At 44.2% G+C, this 24272-nt stretch overlaps 1 protein-coding gene and 1 long non-coding RNA gene across 3 annotated transcripts; one reads left to right on the top strand and one right to left on the bottom strand.

Annotated features, from left to right (window-relative positions):
- Positions 1 to 274: 274 nt before the first annotated feature.
- On the top strand, positions 275 to 21544 carry LAYN (layilin). 2 transcript variants are annotated; one of them, XM_028708642.2, is made up of 9 exons: positions 275 to 743; positions 4900 to 4923; positions 6531 to 6825; positions 9201 to 9358; positions 11742 to 11783; positions 12212 to 12298; positions 12548 to 12650; positions 13423 to 14814; positions 16863 to 21544. In XM_028708642.2, exons 1-8 carry the CDS (start codon positions 290 to 292, stop codon positions 13781 to 13783), a joined length of 1524 nt encoding a protein of 507 aa, XP_028564475.2. In that variant the 5' UTR covers positions 275 to 289; the 3' UTR covers positions 13784 to 14814; positions 16863 to 21544. The 2 variants fall into 2 exon arrangements, with proteins under 2 accessions (XP_028564475.2, XP_077775677.1); XM_077919551.1 differs by lacking the exon at positions 4900 to 4923.
- LOC114585770 (uncharacterized) lies at positions 5150 to 23921 on the bottom strand. Its single transcript, XR_013390868.1, has 4 exons — positions 23815 to 23921; positions 14723 to 14853; positions 6478 to 6630; positions 5150 to 5255 (listed from the first exon to the last, which is right to left on the bottom strand). It is a non-coding gene; the product is annotated as an uncharacterized LOC114585770 (long non-coding RNA).
- Between the last annotated feature and the right edge of the window lie 351 nt (positions 23922 to 24272).

Raw genomic sequence — 24272 nt, 5'->3', positions numbered from 1 at the left:
CCGCCACACGATTTCTGTTCTCATCCTGAAGCAAAGGTACTATTTCTGGGTTAGCGGAGTCTGTAAGCTGAAGCGTCTGTAACCCGAGGTACCACTGTATACAATTCTATGATTCTATTGTCAGGGCATCCTTGCCACCGCTTGCTTGGGGGGGGGGGGGCCTGTAGCATTGTGCAGGCCAGACCTGCAGCGTTTCACTGCCGAGTCAACTTTCGGATCCCCATCTGCACGGGGAACATTCCTCATGCAAAACCCTTCGCATTCTGCTTTCGAAACGTGTGTCTTATGAATGCTCCCCCCACCTCCCCCCAAAACCCACAACTTCCGCAGCTTCTTTCCATACATCAGTTTGGCACCGGGCTCCGCTTTGGCTACCGAAGCATCTCTCGACCCCTCTCGGCAGGCATGTCGAGAGAGTGAGTGCCAGTGTCCGCGCAGAGTCTCCCCACCCCACCCGCGGGGCTCTCCGGCGTCCCTCCCCTCGGCTGGCCCCTGGCCCGGAGGCGGAGCCGGCTCTGCTGCCGCCGCCACCGCCGCCGCCTTGGCTGCTGCCAGAAGCTCGCCCGGAGCTCGCGCTGCTGCCCTTGCGCTGCTGCTGCTGCTGCCGCCAGTGCAGCCGCGCGACATGCGGCTCCGGGGACGCGGCGGAGGAGCCGCTGCGGGGAGCAACTTGCTGCTGCTGCTGCTGCTACTGGCTGCCTTCTGCGGGCCGGCGGGCGGGCAGGGGACGCGGCTGCTCAGCGGTGAGTGCCTCCCGGGCTGGGCTAGGCAAGCGGATGCATCAGTCCCGGTCCCGAGTTGGCTGGGGAGAGAGGCAGGCGCTGCAGGCGCGGGGGTCTCGGGCTGGTCCCCTCCTGTTTTGCAGCGGGTGGGGGGAAGCACCCACACCCGAGGACTGAACGCAAATGCAAAAGTTAAGGGGGGACGATCTGGAGCTGCGTCTCCGCTTTCTGGAATGGGGAGCGCTTTGGGCACGGGGTTGGGTACTTATCCCTGGATTGGGGAGGGGGGTATTAAATCATTGGAATGAGCCCCGACTGAGAAACCTGCCTATGGATGAGGAAAGTGGTGCATTAACTGGGGGGTGGGACAAGATTCTGTGTTGGAGAGAGAACAGTGGGTGAAAGAGCAGCTTCAGCGGTGCCCGAGGTGGGGGCTAACCCCCTCCCCATGGCACTTTTATTAATGCGCACACAAAAATAACACTGCTGCTGCAACAACGAGAAGCAGGCCGGTTGTGAAGGTGCAGAGCTTTCCCCTCCCAGAAATGGAGGGGGGGGGGTCCTTCTGCATGAGAAAAGCGGGACCAACGGCCGGCCAGTTTTAGTATCTGTTTCTAGAGGCAGGGAGGCAACCAAAGTATGCAGTCCTGGCTGTGTGGTTTGGCAGTCTCCATCCCATCGAAAGCCAGGGGCTATGCGCTGCCAAAGTTGTGTGCAGGACTGCGCCCAGAAAAATGTTGATGGCACCCCAGAGACGACCCAGCTGATATGGGTGGCCTCGTCTTCAGCCTACTGCTTACTCTACAGATACACAAAGTGGATTGTGGGTGGACTAAATGAGACAGGGGTTTTCTTTCGCGGAAGGAAGGGGGTGGGCGATGGTAGAGCTTTCTGCAAAAAGTTGCGTGCGTTTCAACACCCAAGTGGAGCGGAGACCCTGTGTATCTCTGCAGCGGAGAACCTGGAATCCCTTCCAGGCTCTGCTCTGGGCTGCTAAAGCTCCGGACACAGCAGAAGTAGGGGTGCAGAATGGGGCTGCCCCAACAGGGAAGGCACTATGGCAGATGCTTTGCTGCCTTGGCATGGTGGGAGGGGGGAAGTGATGGGCTGCCAGCTTCACATTCTGCAGATCTCTCTCAAGCGGGCACCCTTAAATCTTAGGGAGACTTAACATGAGTCAGATACCCAGGACCCTGGTTTCAGTACTGGGGATCAGTGCTGGAAGACATGATATGAAGTTGCTTTCACTGAGTTAAGCTGGGTAGCTCAGCTGGCTATACTACGATGGTGATAATGCCAAGGTTGCAGGTTCGATCCCCGTATGGGACAGCTGCATATTCCTGCATTGCAGGGGGTTGGACTACAATGATCCTCAGGGTCCAACTCTACAATTCTATGAAATAAGCTGGCCCCGTGGTGTCTATTTTAGCTGGTGGTCTGCTCCTGAGAATCTCTGTGAGCTGCAGGGGGTGGTGGTGTACGCTCTTCTTCATCTGAGCTCCCGTCCAAAAGCAGTGGTTAAGTTCAGTCATTTTAAACACTGGGCAGAATAGACTTATGGGGCACCTCTCTTTAGATGGCATTGCTTCGCTTACTTCAAAAGGTGGTTAGCCAGTCTGGCTTCAGCTGGGGCATTTCCTGGTCATTCTGCTCATCTGCCCCAGCGTCCTGCCCTGCTGGTGCTGTTGTGCAAAATGGATATTGCTTATATGATTCTGCCTTCTAGTGAGTCAGGCTATTGGTCCATCTAGCCTATATTGTTTGCTCCGACTGGTAGCAGATTTCCACAGTTGCAGGAAGGTGTCCTTATTTAAAACTGGCCCTGTGAACTGGAAATGCTGGTGACTGAACCTGCAAACCAGGCAGTGTACCACTGAGCTCCAGCTGTTCCCATCAAGGAGAATTGCTTCTGAGCTCGCTTAGAATGCTTATCTATCACTACTGAGTCACTATAGCTCCCCCCCCCCAAAAAAAACCCTTACTACTAAAGCTGGCATAGGAAGCTGCCCTATACTGAATCTGACCATCCAGTTCAGTAATTTCTATACAGTGACTGGCAGTGGCTCTCCGGGGTTTCAGACATAGGGCTCTCTAAGCCCCGCTGGGAGGTGCCAGGGCTTGAACCAGGGACCTGCATGCAGAGCAAATGAGCTATCGCTTAAGCTACAGCCTATACTGGGCTTTAAGCTGGAGGTTTAAGAGCTCCAGTGCCATATTCAGAAATCAGGACATCTTTTGGCAACAACCATAGCGGTTCCACAGGCAAGGCCGGCTAGAAATATTGTAGAGTGGGCTGCCCACTTCACATCACAACAGTATTTATACACACACACACGCGCGTGTGTGTGTGTGTGTGTGTGTGTTTTATATAAAATATTCTAAGCATCCTATCTATCTATCTATTCTAAGAGGATGCTTAAAATACTGTTGTGATGTGAAGTGGGCAGCTCATTGGGGACGCACAATATTTCTAGCTGGCCTATAAATATATAACTACACACACACACACACACACACACACACACATTGTATATGTATGTGTGTGTGTGTGTGTGTGTGTGTGTGTGTATATACACACACACACACACACATATATACATACATACATACATACATACATACATACACAAATATATACACTGTGTGTGTGTGTGTGTGTGTGTGTGTGTGTGTGTGTGTGTGTGTGTTTCTCCCCCTCCCCCTTAAGATCCTTTGAATAAACTCTTTCCCCACTCTAAGTGTGGAAACTGTCTGAAAATAAGTACTGCCAAAGAATTTCCATTTGTTCTGTACTAGTCAGGCCTGCTTTGTCTGGATTTGCTTGTTCCTTCACCCCCACAGCTATAAGTGCTCCTATCTGTTCTAGGCTGCTGCAGAATCATGTGAGCAATGTAAAACTAAAACAAAATACACATCTCAGTCGTACAATAAAGCATAATAAAATTACTCAATTACCTGAACAAGTATTTGTATTTTAAAAGGTGCCTGTTTTTCTTTTTCTTTTATTAATGCTACAGGCATTTCCAACCATTCTTTTCTTTTGCATTAATGAGGGCCAGATACATAGCCAGTTCATATTACCATTGGGGACACACTTTATGGTTTTGGCATGTAGAATCAGCCCCACACACGATCAATTTAATGTGTCTTGGGAAACTCATAAAGCAACTTCTGCTAGGGTGTTGTGTGTGTAATTGAAGGTGTGCAACTTTGTGCATGGCATGCTATTGTCCCCCACCCCAATTGCCGTGTTATGATTTCATTGTGAAACTAATACGTTAATATACTGCCACGTGATTGATGGTTACCACATGTTTGCTATTTGTAGGCCTTAGTTATCCTCATCAAAAACATAGATGATACAACATTATTGTTCCCATTTTACAGAAGATATGGGGGGGAGAGGGAGCTATGCAAGGCCTTGGTTACAATGGGATTCGAACTCAGGCCTCCCATCACTATATTAAGCTATGCTGCTGTTTTGCAGAACTATTTCATATTATTTGTCTGAGTCATTAATAAGGTGTTTGCTAGTGTGTTTTGCAGCAGATATGAAACACCTGACCGACAGACATGCTTTCCTAAACGTTCAGGGACTTGCTCAAAGAGCTATGATCGGCCATGGATCTCTGGTGCATATCCACTACTTGTTTTGGAGCACCCATCTGCCCTCCACATTTGCAGTTTGTGTTGCACTGAACACCAGTGTGATCTAGCCGCTGTGCAAGACGTGAAGCATCTCTAAGGAGGAATTTGAACTTGGACCTCTGCATCTACCTCTTTGCACTAAAAATGCCTAACATATTGATGCAGCAGAGAAACTGGTTAGAATTTTAGCTATATTTATTAAGGGCTAATCAGTCTGAAATCAACACCTTACTTAATAACTAAGCACCTTTAGTTTCATGGACTCATCTCTAGTATGCAGGAGAGTGAGATCACTGGTTGGACAAGTTGACTTGTAGCAGTGCCCGGCCTGCAATCAACTGCATTGCATTCCTGCCTTGGCTAAAAATAACTTCAAATTTTGCTGATAAAATGCAGACAATTGCCAGGTTGTTGCAAAAACTTTAGCCACCTCAAAGCAGCCCACTCTTAAGGGCTGGATATTCTGCAGTCCTGGTCATTGCCAATTTTATAAGTGATGTGCTTTTCTCTTCTTCCTATTGCCTCACAGCTGCGGATCTGATTCTTCAGAGAGGTAACGTATTTTGTGTTTCATCGGAGATGCATGTTGGTCAGATTATCGATGGTGACTAGACTGTTTTTGCTGTGCTCAGCATTTTAACTTGTATGCCATCTGCAGTTAAGACATTGGAATCCCACGCAGTCGAATTACTGTGCTGTATTAAGATCCTTGGAATGGAGTACTGTGGACTTTTGTTTTGTACATTTAAGGACGAATAGAAACACGAGGATCTCTCTCAAAATGTGTTTTAGAAACACCACTTTGCATCGTAGGGGTTTATAACATCCTGTCCTGAAATCCATGTTCCATGGTTGGCTTCTTAAAACAGAACACTTGACTCTGCACTGGATAAATGTGGACATAAAAATCCTAATTAAAATGATTTACTCGGATGTGGTCTTTGTGTTCCCTATCTTTTTATATAAAAGTCACATTGTGAAATTCACGAGGCAGAGATTGGCTGATGATATAGGTTTATAGGAAGCAGCTTTATAAGGAGCCAGACCGTTGGTTCGCCTCGCTCAGTATTGTCCACATACATTGCCGATGGCACTTCAGGGTTTCAAACAAGAGTCTTTTGCAGTCCTACCTGGAGATGCTGGGGACTGAACCTTCTACATGAATTCCTGTCAGGGCGGTTTTCAGGAGCAGGTCCGCAATAACTCACATGGTGTCAATGAAGTTAACTCTCTTTATTCAAAGAAACAGCTCAGGAGGCCAGGCCTAGTGAGCATTGCAACTCTCCCCAGTAGATCTTGCTCCAGTAAGGCAGTCCCAAACAGCTCCCTAAGGCTCCTCCTGCCATGGATCATCCCCCAAATGATCTGAGACTTCAATGCCTTGTGTATATTTGCTCCTCTCACTTCATACCTCTTCTGGTTCTGGAAGACCAGGGGTGAGGGGAACTGGCCACAGGAGGAAGGAGAGACCCCCTGACTTCTTCAGCAACCAGCTTCATCTCTGCCTCTTGGTCCCCTTCCTCACCAGCCTCCTCGTCTGCCTCTGATTCTGGACTGCTCTCTGCCCCAGTCTCTTCCTGCTCACTAAACCCTGTTGCCCCTTCACTAAACCTCCTCCTCCCAGTCAGCTCCCTCTTCTCCCTCTGACCACTCAGTATCATCCCACCACCAATCCCCAGGCTCTGAGCCTTCTTCCCTCGGGGGTTCCCCACCTGGTGCCCCCCACTCGGCATCCTGCCAGACCATGACAATTCTACTATTGAGCTGCAGCCTGTATGAAAAATTCATAACACAAATTCTGAGATTGAATGAGCCTTAATATGAACTAGTTTAGTTAATATTTTTTGTGATAAGAAGCTTTCACCTAATACAAAATTTGAGCACACATACCAACAGAATTATGGCTGGCACTCATTTTTGTATCTGGCCAAAATGTGACAGCAATGCTTTCGTCAACTTCAGTCAAAGGAAATGTGGTTAGACTGGCCATGATATGCAAGTAGGTGTTCTTAATTCCAGTTCATGTTAGATTTATGAGTGCTAATGTGAGTTAATGGAGAGAAATTTCATTCAGCACAAAACTCATCATGGGAGAAGTATCAGATACCTTTTCCTGCTGGTTTGCTAATGGTTTTTCTTTTTCTTTTTGGTCTTCCTCAGGACATGCCATTTGCCGTGGAGGAACCCAACGCCCGTGCTACAAGATCGTTTACTTGCATAATGTTGTACGCAGGGTTGGCTTTAAAGAAGCTCTTCAGGCCTGTAGGAGAGATGGAGGAGACCTAGTCAGTATAGAAACACAGTCAGAACAGAAACTGATTGAGAAGATGATTGGGAGCTTTTCAGCGTCAGATGGCGACTTCTGGATAGGGCTTAGGAGAGAATCAGATCCTGACAACAGCACTGAATGCCCAAACTTGTACTCTTGGTCAGATGGAAGTTTGTCCACGTTTCGGTAAGTCCACATGTTCAGAACAGAAGTATGAGTTCCTTCATACTTCGTTAGCCAGTCAAACAAAAGTATTAAGTGTTCTGAATAGAGATTCCTACCCATTGATAAATAAGTTCTACCTTTTGAAAAAGCATTGGTGTTTTAATCCAAAGCCCCAGAGAATTTCTTTCGGCCATAATTGTGTTTTGCTTTCCTGGCTTAGGTACACCTGTGTGTCAAGGATGTCAAGAGCTCAACCTATTATTGCATAACAGGTTTCCTGATAGCAATGGTGCTAACCTTTCCAGAGAACCTTCCCACAGCTCACAGTACCAAACTGGGGCTTCAGGCCCATGCTAGGAGTGCAAGCAACTGCCACGCCCTTTACTTTCTGGCATAGTTGTGGCTTTATCCTATATGACCAACATCAACCAATAAAATTTGTGTACCAGAACATCAGTGATCAAACATGGCCCCATCCAGCTTTGTATCCTGCTGATATAACCAATAACAAGAATCATGGCAAGGAAAAAATTGCACAAGTATTCTTTCTTTGGACTGTGAAAGGGACTAAATATCACATTTGCGTATCCTCTGTTAGCATCATGCAGCACCTGGGTTCAGCCAGGGAAGGCTTATGGCTGAGACAGATCCCATGGGCTGTAGTTCAGCGGTATTATTTATGTATTGCTTCATAAAATGTATATACCATTTGATAATAAAAGACCTCAAAGTGGCTTACAAAAAGAATAAAATAATAACATTGTCAGTAAAAAAAACCAGTTATTTAAAACATACAAATAATAATTAACATCAACGATAAGGTTAAAACCTTGTAAACATTCAACATAACCAGATAGGTTTGTCTAAACAAAAATGTTTTTAACGGATGCCAAAAATAATGCAGCAAAGCTGCCTGCCTGAATGGCAATCAGGTAGAGGGATAGAGCATTTGGTTTACATGAAGAAGGTCCCTGATTTTATCCCTAGCATCTCCAGGTAGGACTCAGAACATCCCATTAAAAAAAACTTGGAGAGCCACTGCAAATCACAATGTAGACAACACAGAGCTAGATGAACCATTGGTCTGGGGAAGGGCATAGCCCACTGGTAGAACATCTGCTTTGCTTGCAGAAGGTCCCAGATTCAATTCCTGGCATTTCCAGGTGGAGCTCAGAGCATCCCCTGCCTGCAAACTTGGGAAGCTGCTGCCAGTCAGTGTAGACAATACTGAGCAAGATAGACTAATAGTCTGACCAAAAGTCAGCTTCCTATGTTGCCAGCCTAAAGAGGAAGCTGCCATAGCACTTCCTGTTGAGGACAGCCAATGGCTCGCCTGGGTCCTCCAGCACCTGGGATCCCGTTTCTGTTTAGGGAGATGCTCCAACCTGTAAATGGCCTCGGCCCAGTATACCTGAAGGAGCATCTCCACCCCCATCGTTCTGCCCGGATGCTGAGGTCCAGCGCCGAGGGCCTTCTGGCGGTTCCCTCATTGCAAGAAGCAAAGCTACAGGGAACCAGGCAGAGGGCCTTCTCGGTAGTGGCACCCGCCCTGTGGAACACCCTCCCATCAGACGTCAAAGAAATAAACAACGACCTGACATTTAGAAGACATCTGAAGGCAGCCCTGTTCAGGGAAGTTTTTAATGCGTGACATTTTAATGTACTTTTGATCTTTGTTGGAAGCCGCCCAGAGTGGCTGGGGAAACCCAGCCAGATGGGCGGGGTAAAGGTAAAGGGACCGCTGACCATTACGTCCAGCCGTGACTGACTCTGGGGTTGCGGTGCTCATCTCGCTTTATTGGCCAAGGGAGCCAGCGTACAGCTTCCGGGTCATGTGGCCAGCATGACTAAGCTGCTTCTGGGAAACCAGAGCAGCACACAGAAATGCCGTTTACCTTTCCGCTGGAGTGGTACCTATATATCTACTTGCACTTTGACGTGCTTTCGAACTGCTAGGTTGGCAGGAGTAGGGACCGAGCAATGGGAGCTCACCCTGTCACAGGGATTTGAACTGCCGACCTTCTGATCGGCAAGCCCTAGGCTCTGTGGTTTAACCCACAGCGCCACCCGCATCCCGATGGGCGGGGTAAAAATAATAAATTATTATTATTATTATTATTATTATTATTATTATTATTATTATTAAGCTCCCCTGGCTCATCATAGGGGGGCAGCTGTGCACAGAGCTATGGATTCCTGCTTCTAGCCTTGCTGTCCCTGACATCTGCCCCCTCCACATTCACGTGAATAGCTAGAGCGGCAGGTACAAAGTCAAAAGGTGCTGTGAGTGAATTTGTTTCCTTCCATGTATTTCTCTGCTCTGCGAAATGCCCTTCATGGGGAGAACTCCTGGCAAGGAGAAACAATTCACCTGATGTTTTGCTTTGATTCCACAGAAACTGGTACGCAGACGAGCCCTCCTGTGGAAGTGAAGTCTGTGTTGTGATGTACCACCAGCCCTCAGCACCGGCAGGCGATGGGGGACCATATATGTTTCAGTGGAATGATGACAGCTGCAGCATGAAAAACAACTTCATCTGCAAATATCCCCAGGGTAACGGAGTCCATATCCTGTGATGTGCAATTCGGCTCAGGGGCTGGTCATTTGTGGTGTGGGAGACTTCTAGTAATGATGGGTGGGCGATCACACAGGGTCCCTGGACGTTTAACGGTCTATTTTTCCCTGTGCCACCACTGTGATCGCTTCCCCACTGCCACCAACCAGTTACTCTCTGGTAAAACACCGAGTCCAGTCAGTTGTTAAAAGTGAATCAAAAGAAAAAGTTTATTTTACAAACATTAACGAGTTTATGGCTTCTCAGATAATATTCCTATCAGTATCTTAACTTTAGTTTCTTTACCGGCCTATACCTTCCTAATACCTGCTGACTGATTATCTCAACTGTTTGATTGACTCCTCTTAACAAATTCTCTCACTCTCTCACACCAGACTAGCCCAACCCACAGACTTATCTTCCCTCTCTCGTCTAACTCCAGACCGTCTTCTTAACCACTCTAACTCCTCTTAACAAATTCTCTCTGTGCTTAAACCTTATAGACAGCTAACTCTGCCCCTTGGGTTCCCATTGGTTAGTCATTTTACAATTAGTTAATCCTTTCCCTATGAACCCAGTATGATGTCACACACATGGGAGAGTAAACGCCACAAAGGGATACATGAATGCCTGGGAATGTGTCATTAAACGCAATGTCTACTTGTGTTATGGAGTCCTAAGAGTTAACTTGCTAATTATGGACTTTATCTTTTGTCGTTGTGGAATGAACATCCTATGTCCTTTGGCCTTAACTGAAAGAACTGGAACCAAGAATGATTAATAACATATATCTGTATATTGTGATGTCTCTCCAGTTTTGAAGAAATCCAGCATCCTTCCATATAGTCAGTTTTCTCAGCACTGCTATAAGGAATTAAAAGGGAAATGCTACTGGGGCAGTCTCTGAACTCAATGTATATTTGGTTATTGCTTGAAAGATTATTCAATTTCTATACTGCTTAATATATTAAAAAATATCTCTAAGCAGCATACAAAAAAGAAGGAACAATAGACAACTCAAACAAAATATTGCTAAAATTCAGAGTTACAGGTACAGTGGTACCTTAGGTTACAGACGCTTCAGGTTACAGATGCTTCAGGTTACAGACTCCGCTAACCCAGAAATAGTACCTCAGGTTAAGAACTTTGCTTCAGGATGAGAACAGAAATCGCTCAGCGGCGGCAGCAGTGGGAGGCCCCATTAACTAAAGTGGTGCTTCAGGTTAAGAACGGACCTCTAGAATGAATTAAGTTCTTAATCAGAGGTACCACTGTACGTATAAAAATGTTACATTAATACAGAGTTACTAATATATATAAATCAATATTAGGTTTTTCCTCCCTTCTGGCACACCCTCCCTCTCAGCCTCAGGGTTCTCAACCAGGGTCCAAACAAACTCTCAGCTCCCCACAAAAGTCTCACAAGAAGACGAGTTCCTGGAAACAGAGGACATCACCCTAGGCTCTCATTCTAGACTTGCTTTTTATGGGCAGGCCCAAAGTGGATGGCACTTCCTCAGGCTGCCCACAGCTGTGTGCCATTCAGCTGTACTCTCCACACTCAGTTCCAGGTACAGCAGGTTTCATGCATTTCCCAGGTGGTCTAAAGGAGGGGGAAAGGCCCTCCTTCACTCACAGCTCTTTCTTCACGCTCTGTTCCCCCTTCCTCTTCCAGTTGTTTTTTTTTAACAGTTTCCAACTCAGAAGAAGATACAGTGGTACCTCGGATTAAGTACTTAATTCATTCCGGAGGTCCGTTCTTAACCTGAAACTGTTCTTAACCTGAAGCACCGCTTTAGCTAATGGGGCCTCCTGCTGCCACCGCGCCTCTGGAGCACGATTTCTGTTCTCATCCTGAATCTAAGTTTTTAACCTGAGATACTATTTCTGGGTTAGCAGAGTCTGTAACCTGAAGCGTATGTAACCCAAGGTACCACTGTACTGTATTGTGAGGCTTAGTTCTCACAGCTTTGATGGAGTTTGCAATGTGCAGTACAGTAATGTGTCTCTAGCATTCAGTGGCCACATACTTAAAGATGTTGCTCATAGGAACATCAAGAAACCTAGAAGGGAATCGTGTGGAACCATAGCTTCTCGAGAGCCACCCTTAGAGAGGATGCAGGTTAAGACTTTTAAGTATCACCATTGGGCACCGAAAAAATCTGAAGGCGATGAAATGACAAGGGAAATGGAAAAATGGTTTCAGTGACAAGTTGCAAGCCATTTCCAAAAATGGTCTCCTTAACTAAACTTCTGGGACACAATATCAAATGTGCCAAGAACGTCCATGGATAAGCCAAAACATTGGGGGAGTGGGATTAAGTTTCTCCTGGTGACCAAATGCAGAAGAAAATGTATGTCTGTGTGTTTTTTCCCTTGCAGAAAAGCCAACAGCTGCCTCTGAAATTAATACCTCTCAAGCAGGTAAATTTCACATCAGTAAAATTTGAGTGCATGGTATAGATTCTGTTCCAAATAACAGCTACAGCTCCCAGAGTGTTCCCCAGTCAACTTCTAACAACTGCCCGCAACTCCCTTAACAAACTACAGTTCCCAGGATTCTCTGGGAGAAGCTATGACTGCTTAAAGTGGCATGATACTGCTTTAAAATGTACAGTGCAATGAAGCCATTCTCCTGGAGAGTTGCATAGCTGTCAACCCCCTTTTTTGTGGGAAATTCCCTTATTCCAGCGCTGCTTCCCGCTGCTGTCCTGGATTGTTAGATATCCCGTAGACTGTCCCCGGGAAAAGGTGAGGCTGCTGACTCCTTATTTTCGAGGCTGCTGATCCCTTATTTTCAAATCTGAAAGTTGACAGCTATGAGAGTTGTAATAGCCAGATTCCTTTCCTAGGAGCTGCAACAGAAACCTTTACACCCACATCCCCAGAAGAACCCATTCCTGAAGTTGCAACCAATAAAACTTTCAAAGAAGCTAAAGGTAGGCACTATCATTCATTACCACAGCCTGTAATACAGCATTTGATTTCCTGGAGAACACCACAGCAGAGATAGTTAAAACATCCTGATACTTGTGCTAATTATATCCTCTCTTCCTGCCCCCATTGCTAAAGTTAAAAGGAAAAAGGGGAAATTATGCACAGAGAACCTGGAGCGCAATAACTGCATGAAAAAGTAATGCCTGTTAATTTTTCCACTGAAAGTTAGAGTATCTTTTCCCCCTCAACAGAGCCTGTTTGGAGCCTTGCCTACTTCTTAATCCCCAGCATTCCTGTTCTGCTCCTCCTCGTGGTCATCACAGCCATTTTCAGCTTTTGGCTTTATGCAAAGAGGCAAGTCACAATATGGGGCAAAGCATGAGGCTTTATGATACGCTGTCATAGATAGCATCTGGTCAGGACCAAGGGGCAGTGTGAATGAATGTAGAACAAAACTGGGAGTGGGGTTATAATGGAAGGGGAGGGTTGTGAACAGACTGTAAGAAGCTCAATGAAATTACTATTAAGCACATCTGGAATGAAATGTTTTTGGTGGCTTTCAAACTATTTTAAAATGCTTTAAACATGTTCATTTTTATTCTGTTTCAAATTGTATTGTTTTAACGTGTTGATGTTTGCTGCCCTGGGCTCCTCTGGGAGGAAGGGTGGGATATAGATTTAATTAATGAATAAACATTATTTTGAGAAAGGGGCATGTTAACAAATGTGCACACACACAAACATCTGCTGCTATCACTTTTAGGTGTCCTTCCTGTTGCTAGCTTGTATGCACTTCCAGGGTAAAATTCTGCTTTTGGATAAAGGAAGTTAATTTCTTGCCTGCAGTTATTATTACCTTTCTTTTTCCTGCTACTGCTAAGTTCAGATTGGATTCTGCCACTACATACTACAGTAAACAAAGCTGACCATAACTGAAGTATTCTCTTCCTTTATGTGGCCACAGACTGTGTGTGTGTGTGTGTGTGTGTGTGTGTGTGTGTGTGTGTGTGTGTGTACACACACTTTCTCTGCACTAACACCACGAGATTAGTTTCTTAGTAAGTGTTTTGTGGCCCAGTGGAAGATAAAAGGAAGCTAATACCTTTTTATTTATTTCCCTTCTAAGGAGACGGGAGCAAACGGAGATGAACGCAAAGGAACAGGATACCTGGCTGTCCCCCAAGAGACAGAACAGCCCCAGTTTGGAGATATACAATGTAATCAGAAAACAGTCAGAAACCGATCTCGCTAGGACCAGACCAGACATTAAGAACTCTTCTTTCCGGGCCCGTCCTGGAGAAGATACTCCCGATGACCTCTCTGGGGACTATGACAATATGGCTGTCAACACCTCAGAGAGCGGCTTTGTGACTTTGGCCAGCACCGAAAGTGGATTTGTCACCAATGACATATACGAACTGTGCAATGACCGAGTGGGGCGAAGCAAAGAATCAGCCTGGGTAGAAAACGAGATCTATGGCTATTAATGAAGACAGTGCTTTGGCTATTGAGCTAAGTGGACACTGGAACTAGCTCTGGCACACAGGGATGCGCGCCTTGTAGGCAAAGGAATGTGATTTCTGCATTTGGCAGTGTTTGTGTTTTTATGATAAAGGTTTTCCTTTTTCTGAAAGTGGAATGTGAGGGAATTTATATATGTAGAGCTCTTACTCAGCTAAGGAAAATGGCATTGTGCAATCTTGCTTCCACTCCTTGACAGACAGACATCATTCCCTAATAATCTACAGCTTGACAGTATTTCTGTCTTGTGACAACATGCACTTAAATCAAAACTCCTGTCTTTTAAGCTAATTGCCTAAGCCCAGATGGAGCTTGTGAGTTATTCAGTGATGGTTTTTCCAGCTCCAGGCTAAAAATACTACAGGTGTCACAGGTGACCATCAGTACCTAGTTTTCACCAGCTGCCTAGTATTCATCTTTTGTCATCCTGAAAGCCATCAGTTTTCCAGCAAGGAGGGGGCAGTTCCTCTATTGTGCTTTGCTCTTATCCACCCAGCCTACTTTTGCAACAACCGATTAGCTTTCTTATACCCAAGGCCTCCCAACACAGGACATGGACATCAAATGACATCAAAAACCAACAAAGCAATATGTTTCAGATGTTGGATGTAACACGTTAAGCAAAAAGACTCATTCTAAGAACCTAAATATAAAGAACTTGCAGTATCTGTGCAGGCAATGCGTTCACCATAGGAATGGCTACAATCCCCAACCCGTCTTTTTGGAAAGATTGCTAAAGCAAAAATTTATAGACATATCTGCATCTGTTGAGCCAAGAAGGCACATATATGCTGCTGTACAATAGACCTCTGTGCCAGGTTTGCTCATATGCCTTGAGGGAAAGATTAAACACAAGTCACTTAATTTTGGAGGAAATAGGTGGCCAGCTACTGTTATGTTATTACCTCTTTTATGCTTTCTGCTGCCGGCAAGGGTGTTGAAGACCAGCACAGCTGCACTCCTAGAAGTCCTGATGCAGATGAGATTACTGTGCAAGGTTAGTGAATGTAATGGGGAGTAGAAAAATACCACCAGTCTGAAACACATAATAACACATTCTGTATAAATCTGTTGTGGTAGAAGCCAATGCATCAGTGCACTTTTGAGAGGCTAGTAGTGACACCTGGAGATCTGTGGTTGGATATTGTCAGGGCCACCTCAGGTCCCAGCTCACAAGAGACCAACGCCAAGTCCACTTTATTTATAAAAGTCTTTATTGAAGTACATTGTTTGCTCCACAGCCGAGGCGCGCAGCCCCACGTCTGTTACGCTTAGACCGCTGAAGTCCCCTCTGAATCAGTCCCGCCTCTACACCAGTTTAAGAGGCTTGTGCTGGTCCACCTCTTCCTGTCCTTCCTTTTCCGCAGGGTCTTTCTGCCCCCCTGGGTTCCTTCCCTCCTGGATTCCCCTGACGCTGAATCCCCAGACGCCTGCTCCCCCCTCCTCCGTGCTTTGGGACCAGGCTCCTCCTCCGGGTTCTCTGCATTTCCGCGCGCCTCCACATTTGAACTTGGCGCGCGTTCGCTACCTCTGACCTTCCTCTTGACAGTTACACTACTCTCTGTACTACTCTCCGCCCCTTCCGGCAGGACGTCTTGCCCCGATCTCCTTCCCCTCTCTGCTTCCTGCTCTGCTCCGCCTGTCACACTGGGAACTCCACCCCCTTCACTCCGTTCCGGCGGGGAAGCCGGCCCCGATCTCCAACTCCCACTCGGGGTTCCCCTGCTGCTCCCCTGCTCCTGACGAGTCCCCCCTGTAACTCCCCTTGGCCTGACCACGGGCGCCCCCTTTTGGGAATCCTCCGATTCACTTGAAAGACTCATGGAAACCCTCAAGTCATTGTCATCCTCTTCCTCCTCGTTCCGGGATTCTTCCCCCTCGCTCTCAGTCTCCTCCCTCATCTGTGCCTCTCTCCCTGAACCCCTGACAGATATCCTAATGGTTTTGTGTTGTTGCTTTTTTAGGAAGGGGGAGGGATTCAGATCAGGCTGGTGGCACTGGGAGATGAAGACTTAACCCTTCCCCTGCCACTATTTTCTTAATCCAAATTTGCCCACCCCAACAGCTGCTATTTTCCTCCCAGGAGCAAACATACTTGTATCCATTTCAAACTAATATGGAATGTCCACTCCCCAACATTAGGGTTGTTGTTGTTGTTGTTGTTGTTGTTGTTGTTGTTGTTCATACTGCTGCAAATCTCAGGATTCCCCCAAACTTTGTTCTTGGATTATGCATTTGGCTATATCAGTGCAGACTCTTCCGCTTGAAGACTTGAAATAGGACTTAAGGTAAAATGTGATAGTGCCTCTGAACATTAATTCCATATAGCCAACTTCAGTAATGGGCATTTTTAGACCTCTTTGATGAACTTGATTAATCCCATTTCAAGGCCCTTTTAAAAAAAAAGTCTAATTCAGTGGACATCACTAGATATTATGGCAGCAAATCTAGTGAAGTTAGCAATTATGTATTATGCAAAGCAGCACTTTCTCTTTTCAGTCCTGAACTGACAGCTAATCAGTTTAATAATTAGATGACCCTGAGTTCTAGTGTAATGGAAGAGACAGAAGAACTGCTGTGCCCACTTTCTCTGCTACATGGGTGATTAATATCATGTACGGTTTGAGCCTGATAGCATTAACTCTTATATTCTACCCAGCCTTGTGAATGTCCACAAAAAGTACCAAAGCAGACAAAAAATTGCTAGCTCACCTATCCATGCATGCAACATGATTTGGCCAAGGCACATTTTTGAACCCATTCATATCCATGGGAGGATGCTTATCCCATTTATATACTTTTGCATAGAAATCAATAGACAGGTGTGTGGCTATTTACAAGCCTGGTTTATCTGTTACATATTTATAAATTTGTCGAATGCACAATTGCAATGTAAGCGTGACATGAACTTGACAAGAACTTCCAAATGCAATTTATGTATGTGCAGAATGTGATTTCCTGAGCAGGGAAGATGGAAAGTAAGTCTCTGCATGCCTTTAGCCTCTTTTTCATATTACTATTTCTTGTTCCTTTCGTGTTTTACAGTACAATTTTGAAAAGATTTTTAAGTCTAGCAACAGGACATACACAAGTGATGGAAATAACTGAAAGCAAATCTTCATGAGCAACAGTCTTCTGGAAGCAGCATCTAATCCTGTTTTTCTACCACCAGTCCTAAGACAGAGGGAAACAAATGGAATTCCTCCTTTGTCATCGGATATCAAATACATTATACTTTGATTTTGATTTTTTTAAACCATTGATCCTTAAGTGGAATTTTTAAACTTTGACCTCTAAATGAGCCAAGACTGACAAGACTTCCTCCAGTGTCAAGAAAGGGCCTGATATCTGTTTTTGGAAGCACAATACTAAATGAGGGACTGAAGAAGATGTTGGTTTCAGGAAATGTAATAAAGTTCCCTGAGATCCTTTCCTCCATGTTTCAGTGAGTTTCTGCCTCAGGTGATGAGAAACCCACACTGGAAAAAGTAACAAAGTGACTGGGGCTATGTTTGTACAGTGGTGTCAAAAGTAGTCTTATTGAATTTCATGCTGTAATTCCTGGAAATGTCCAAACCAAACAATCAATGCATTATTTGTTGACATGTTTAGTTGAGGCCTGCAGTTTTTAACCTGAATGCTACAACTCCTCCGGTTTTCTGCTCCAAGGAAGAAACTGTGAATTGGAATAAGACCGGGGGGGGGGGATTGTTTTGTTTTGTTTTGTTATTTGACATGTGACAGAAAAGATACATAGTAATGGCAGTGGTCTGTTATCATGTACTGAGTGGAACAGTGTTACCATATGAGGCCACAAATGTTTTTTTATTATATTGTAAGGTGATATTTGTGGTGGTGTTGGGTTGTATGCATGTGGATGTCTGAAGCCTCTGGCTGTGGGTGGCTGAGTTGCTGTGATGTCATAGAATGTTTGTGAACATTCTAACTTGGAAGGAATGGCACTGAAGATAATAGAATCCCCACAAACAGACCAACTTTTGTGATGAAAATAAAGATCAGTTTTGATGGGACTCTTCTCTTCAAGAGGCAGAGAACACAAGGGGTGGAGGAAAGAAAGGGCAGAGAGAAGGGGCTGAAAAGCAGAGACCAACAGAGCTTTTTCTTCTTCTAATCTAGCACACAGGGATTTGGGGGGATTCGGTGGAAGGGTTAAACCTCACTTCCCACATTCATATCCAGCTATAAGAAAAAGGGGTTTGTGCCAAGTATTTTTTTTAACCTAAAAATGATGTGGATGCTAACCACAGGGAAAAAGTAACATCAAATTTGACACTGAGGCAAAGATCAGCCAAAAAGACATGAGGTCTTGCTTGAGTAGCTAGAAAGCAGGCTAGGCCACTTGGAACCTTGTGGTCAGGGCATAAGGAAATGGGTGTTTATACTCCTTACCAGAGTGTATTACTTTGTGTGACATGCAGGGTGTTCAGAGCATATTTTTTCCTATATGTGCAATTCAGCACAAATAGCTGTAATGGAATCTGATGACAGCAATTCTCACTGCGTGATTTTTAGACATGTGAGAACTGGCAACCATGTTATGTGAATGGCTCAAACAGAGAAGTTGCTTCCTGCACTTAATGGATAGAAAAGGAGCAATTGAATACGCACAATCCGTTAACGCACATATGAATGAGAATCCCCTATAAGGGAAATTCCCTCTCCAGGTGATTCCAGTTGGAATGTAGGGTAGTAGGATCCTGGAATTGGTATCAAGATAGCCTTGGGCACCTTCCAAATTTGATGACTGACAAAACTCTAGTAACTTTTAGTTTACAAACCTTAGTGTACAAACAGCCACAAACCTTCATTGTATTTTCAGTTACTTTTCCCGTTATCCTGGACATGGGTATTATTGCACTGCTATCAAGTTTCTCTTGTGCATGTCTGAATGCAACCTTATATGTTGTTTATCAAGGAATACACATGTTTTGCTGGTGAACTGTTTGCTGGACTATAACTCCATGCTATTAAGATGGCCAGGGTTACTAAACATGTGTGCACATCTACTTCAGTGGGCTGAGTCCTCCTGACCACCATTGAATTAGTCAGCACACATTGGTGAATGTGTGAAATTCCTCTACTTAAGTGCATTGTGTTTGATCTGTGATGATTCAGTCCCACATGCAAGTCGCATCTTGATGAGCAAGGGATGAGCATGCATGTGTGAATCAGCCATGTGTTGCTTAAAAGCAAAGGCAACAAAAATGCCCAAGATTGCTGCCCATGAGCAACAGTCAAAACAGTGCTAGGCAACAGTTGCCAGGTTGCACCAAGGAAGTGGTAGTTAGTTGAGTGATGCCTCTTGCTTGGTTTCCCAATTGCTGTGCTAAAGGTACCTTTTTCATTAAGTAGTTAGATGCATTTCAATTTTTATTGCTATTTTTAAAAAGTTAATCAATCTCACTAGCATTTCTTTATTTGCAAGTTATGGCATTGGGGATACCAAGGTTAGTTTCTCATACCACAGGAAATTTCTACATTGCAATGTAAACAGGCCATAGCTGTCAACTTTTCCCTTTTCTTGCAAGGAATCCTATTCAGAATAAGGGAATTTCCCTTTAAAAAGGGAGAAAGTTGACAGCTATGAAACAGGCATCAAAACATGCCTGAGGGTGGATATAGAAAATGCACAATGCACATCAGTGGAGCTATAGCAGACCTAAGATCACAGTCTGCTATTTAGTTTGGATAGGGCTCCCCGCCCTCCGCTTCTCTGAAGATAAATAATTGCCCACCTCCCATCTTATTCATTTCATGAAATCAGCAGCCATGCAATGCTTACAAAGTGACTGTACCCTCATTAGAAACTGGCATTGTTAATATGATGCTTGGGGTTGTACTTATTTTGCATCAAAAGTAGCTAAACCACAAGATAAAATTAAAATCAATACCCAGAAGCTACCAGGAAGTTTAAGAATGAAAAGAAACCTTGAGAAGAATGTGTGTGGCATGGGAATGAAACAACCATAAAAGTGAATGCTGCTATGATTTTGCTTTGCCAGTATAAACAATTCAGGCAGCCAGTTTTCTGGAAAGGAATCCTAGCATTTTTCAACCATTGTAGACCTTTTTACGTTTCTACTGGCCTTTCCCTGTCAGTTGGTCAGCATTATTCTGTGACTCCTTCCTTCCTAGCTAGCAGCCTTTGAGAAATGCCTGCTGGCTAAGTTCTGCAAGGCTCAAAATTCTCTGGAAAACTACAGCCATTTGCATAGGGAGTTCAACGCCAGATAAATGACTACAAGCAGCCTGAACAAAGCTAAGCAGTGTCTGCCAGGGAAGTGTTAGCCAGTAGAATGATAGCCGTTGGCTGTTCCCCCAATTTTTAACTACATTTCATGAAGCAGTCAGATGCATTTGCTTTTTTAAAAAAGGTTTTAATCATTCTCAACTTTTCTTTTTTAGCTGGTCCAGCATCATCTGTTACTGGTTTAGGAAAACAGGAAACGAGAGCTGTGCTGGGGAAAGCCATGGCCCCAACCTTTGTGTGTCTTATTCACTCTCAAAGTGGGATGGCAGCATTTTTAGACGGCTTGGGTCACATGCTGCCTGTGCGCAAGGGTCAAATTAGCTATTTCACACACAGATTCTTTGGTGGCTTCACCACAAGTTGCTTTTCCAGAGATTTTTTTGGCACAGATGAGCAGCCTTGCAAATGCTATTGCCATGGGCATAGCCAGGATTTATGTTTGGGGGTGGGGTAGGCTTTATGTTAGGAGGGGGCAGAACCTTGGTTAGTTTAGTATTTTTATTGATTTACTTGATTATGGGTGGGGGCAAATGCCCCCTGCCCCCCTCCATTATCTGTGTCCATGGCTATTCCTGAATTTCATAGTTACACTAATTAAATGCCCAACTGTGTATCAGGTTGCTACCCACTTATGTTGCCCATATAACTCAGTGTGAAGCAAGGAAGTCTGTCCTCATAGCCCTGCCCTGAGTTCCATTTCATACATCAGTTGATAAAATTGTTGATTAAATCTACATATGGGAAAGTCAATATTTCTGAAGCAAGAAGCATAATTTGTTTTCAGATATTGCACGCATAGGAGGCATGCGAGAGAGAAGGGATGCCTCTTTTAAGGTAGTGCTTGCCATCTGCAGTTTTTATAGGCACTTTTTTTAATTAAAAAAACCAACAACAACAACATGTTACATTACATTAACCACTTTCTTGAATATCAAAGGCCTACTGTAGAATGACAGAATAGTGATCTATGGTAGTGATGGTGGAGACAGTTTTATACTGTTTGGATAGGCTTGGGAGAGAGCCCAGTAGCTATAGAGTAGGTAGGGGTAGGATAGTCTAGGAAAGGATCCAAGGGGGGAAAGCAGATAGGAAGAGGGAGATTGCAGGGGAGGCAAGACTAGTCTGGGCACAAGGAACAGCAGGGCTAGAAGCATGGAGATGAGAGCAAGAGAGGGAGAGGGACTGAGCTCTGCAATAGATAGTATTTTAGAAGCCAGGTGCAGATGGCATGTATGCTTGAAATGCAAATACAGTATATATCAGAAACCTGCAAGTATAGCAGCTGCAGTGCCTGTTTTTTTAAAATCTGTGTAGGAATTGTTGGGTACTCAAGGCTTCTTTTAAAACAACTTTTTCATGCTTGTATTGTCTTTGTTATTTGAAGGCTGCATACCAAGTAGATTGGAGCAGAAATTTATGAGGATGTTATTATGATAAAAATTTGGAGTTTCTTCTTCTTCTTTTTTCCCTGCCTCTGAACTGTAGAATTTCTTTTTTTTTTTTTTTTTAAATATTTTTTATTGGTTTTTTACACATATAAAAACAATACCAAACAAAACACATACATCAAAAACACACAACAAAAATTGGACTTCCCCATACCTTCCTTTCACCACATCCTTGTTTTAACATTTTTTCAGCAACCCTTCAGTCAATTTTAGCTCAAATCTCTTTTAAATTTACGTAAGATTTACCCTTTACAGCTGTAATTCTCGATTTCTTACCCCTAACATCTTAACAGTCCTCAATTTTACAATAGTTCTTAAGATATATTTTAAATTTTCTCCAGTCCTCCTCCACTGTCTCTTTCCTCTGGTCACGGATTCTGCCGGTCATCTCTGCCAGTCCCATGTATTCCGTCACCTTCGTCTGCCATTCTTCCAGAGAGGGTAGTTCTTGCATCTTCCAATACTTTGCTAGTAAGATTCTTGCTGCTGTGGTTGCATACATAAAAAAATTCTTATCCTTCTTTGGTACCAATTGGCCGACCATGCCCAAGAGAAAAGCCTCCGGTTTCTTAGCAAATGTCCATTTAAGGACTTTCTTAATTTCATTATAGATCATTTCCCAGTAGGCCTTGATCTTTGGGCAGGTCCACCAAAGATGATAGAATGTACCTTCAGTCTCGTTACATTTCCAACATTTATTATTGGGCAAATGATAGATCTTTGCCAGCTTAACTGGGGTCATGTACCACCTATAGATCATTTTCATTATATTCTCTTTCAAGGCACTACATGCCGTAAATTTAATACCGGTGGTCCATAACTGTTCCCAGTCAGCAGCCGCAATATCATGACCTATATCCTGTGCCCATTTAATCATGACTGATCTCACCGTTTCGTCCTGTGTATTCCATTTCAGCAGCAAATTATACATTTTAGATAAGTTCTTAGTATTGGGTTCTAGCAATTCTGTTTCTAACTTTGACCTCTCCTCCTGAAAGCCAAGTTTCCTGTCCTGCTTAAATGTCTCATTTATCTGACGATAATGTAACCAGTCTCGAACTTTATGCTTTAGCTTCTCAAAACTTTGAAGCTTCAATGTTTCACCTTCTTGTTCTAAAATTTCAGAATATTTAGGCCAATTTGAGTCCATGTTAAGTTTTTTCACTTCCTTAGCTTCCATTGGTGATAGCCACCTGGGGGTTTTACTTTCCAATAGATCTTTGTATCTATTCCAAACATTGTACAATGCTTTCCTGACTATATGGTTTTTAAAGCTTTTATGCACCTTTACCTTGTCATACCACAGATATGCATGCCAGCCAAATTTGTTATCATATCCCTCCAGGTCCAAAATGTCTGTATCCTCCAGAAGTAGCCATTGCTTCAGCCAGCAAAACGCTGCTGATTCATAATAAAGTCTTAAGTCTGGCAGGGCGAAGCCCCCTCTATCTTTCGCATCGGTTAAAGTCTTAAATTTTATTCTGAACTGCATGTGCACACAGAAATATTCCACAAAATGCCCCCCACTCCCAAGTCTGCTGCCTGCAAATAAGAGTGGAGAATTATGGGAGGTCATTTATGCTCAGCCCGAAGAACTAGAAAAATAATGTATGAAGAGGGAAAAATATGCACCACTAGAGGGCACCTTTGTTTCAGATTTGGCAGATGAGACTAATGTCCTGAGCATTCTGTAGTGTAGGCCACACACTGACTGGTGAAGGGTTCTGAGCAGCAGAACTGTGTTTGCAAAATGTAAATTCTATATGGGATTAAAAACACCCGTGGAAAGGAGGCCCTTTTCTGTCTCCCATGAAAAAGTTGCTGCAAGTATCATCTGATCTTTCCTGTTTCCTCAGCTGTGCCTCCCCACTGTCACGAAAGGGCACACCCATTAAGAACATTTCATCCAGCCTGCTAAAGTTGGCTCTGCTATTTTTATTGCTGATTTAGCTGCCAATAAAAGGACATCAGTTCTAAAAATGTGCACCGAAGGTTTCTCCAACCTGGTGCCCTCCGGCTCTGGGTGTTTGAGTTTATAACTCCCATCGGAGCCAGCTAGCTAGGTCCACTACATCTACAGCAGATGTTTGGGGAAGGCGGTTGTGCATGTATTACAATTGCATAAAAAGCTGAGTTTGGGGACAATCTACTAAAGGAACTTTTCTGTCACTTTCATAGCATGAAAGAATAATTACAGGTGAATGAATGAAGCACTACAGCAAGGAGGGATAATGAATGGGTTTAAGAACAGAGTGCAGCATCTGGTACCATATCATACCATGAGAGGCACTATTCTTAGCTTGCTCTTGCTTAGATCAACCATCTCTGAAGGTGGATGGCTGACTAATTCCATTCAGCAGCTTCCATTCATCCACCGGAACTTTTCAGAATGGATAAATCTAGAAGGCAGTAAAGCAATTGTTAGCCATATAAAATAAGTACTGACAGAAGTGCCCAGATGAAAAATTATCTGAGCCCACGTTTAAGGGAAGAGTGGGCAGAAGAGAGCTCCACTTTGATTCCATTACAACATGGGCATCATGTATAAAAACTCCCTGAAATGTCTGCCTGCCTTTTTGTTTGTTGCTACCCATGAAACATCCTGAAGCGATTAACAATAAAAGTTTGAAATCCAATACAGATACAGACTCAAAAGGCTTGTTGAAAATGTAAATTCTTCAATATGCAAAACAAAACAAAACAAAAACCCAACAGAGACAATAGGCAACCAGCTGT

This window comes from Podarcis muralis, chromosome 15 (assembly GCF_964188315.1).
Source record: "Podarcis muralis chromosome 15, rPodMur119.hap1.1, whole genome shotgun sequence".
Lineage (NCBI taxonomy): Eukaryota > Metazoa > Chordata > Lepidosauria > Squamata > Lacertidae > Podarcis > Podarcis muralis.
Note: the sequence above shows the minus strand (reverse complement) of the source record. Positions and strands in the feature narration are given on the sequence as shown.

What these genes read in the sequence shown, in the direction of transcription:
- LAYN (XM_028708642.2), top strand. Translation starts at nt 290, where the DNA reads ATGCTCCCCCCACCTCCCCCCAAAACCCACAACTTCCGCAGCTTCTTT. An exon ending in GGGGACGCGGCTGCTCAGCG is followed by an intron (nt 744 to 4,899) that starts GTGAGTGCCTCC and finishes ATTGCCTCACAG; the next exon opens with CTGCGGATCTGATTCTTCAG. An exon ending in CATCTGCAAATATCCCCAGG is followed by an intron (nt 9,359 to 11,741) that starts GTAACGGAGTCC and finishes TTTCCCTTGCAG; the next exon opens with AAAAGCCAACAGCTGCCTCT.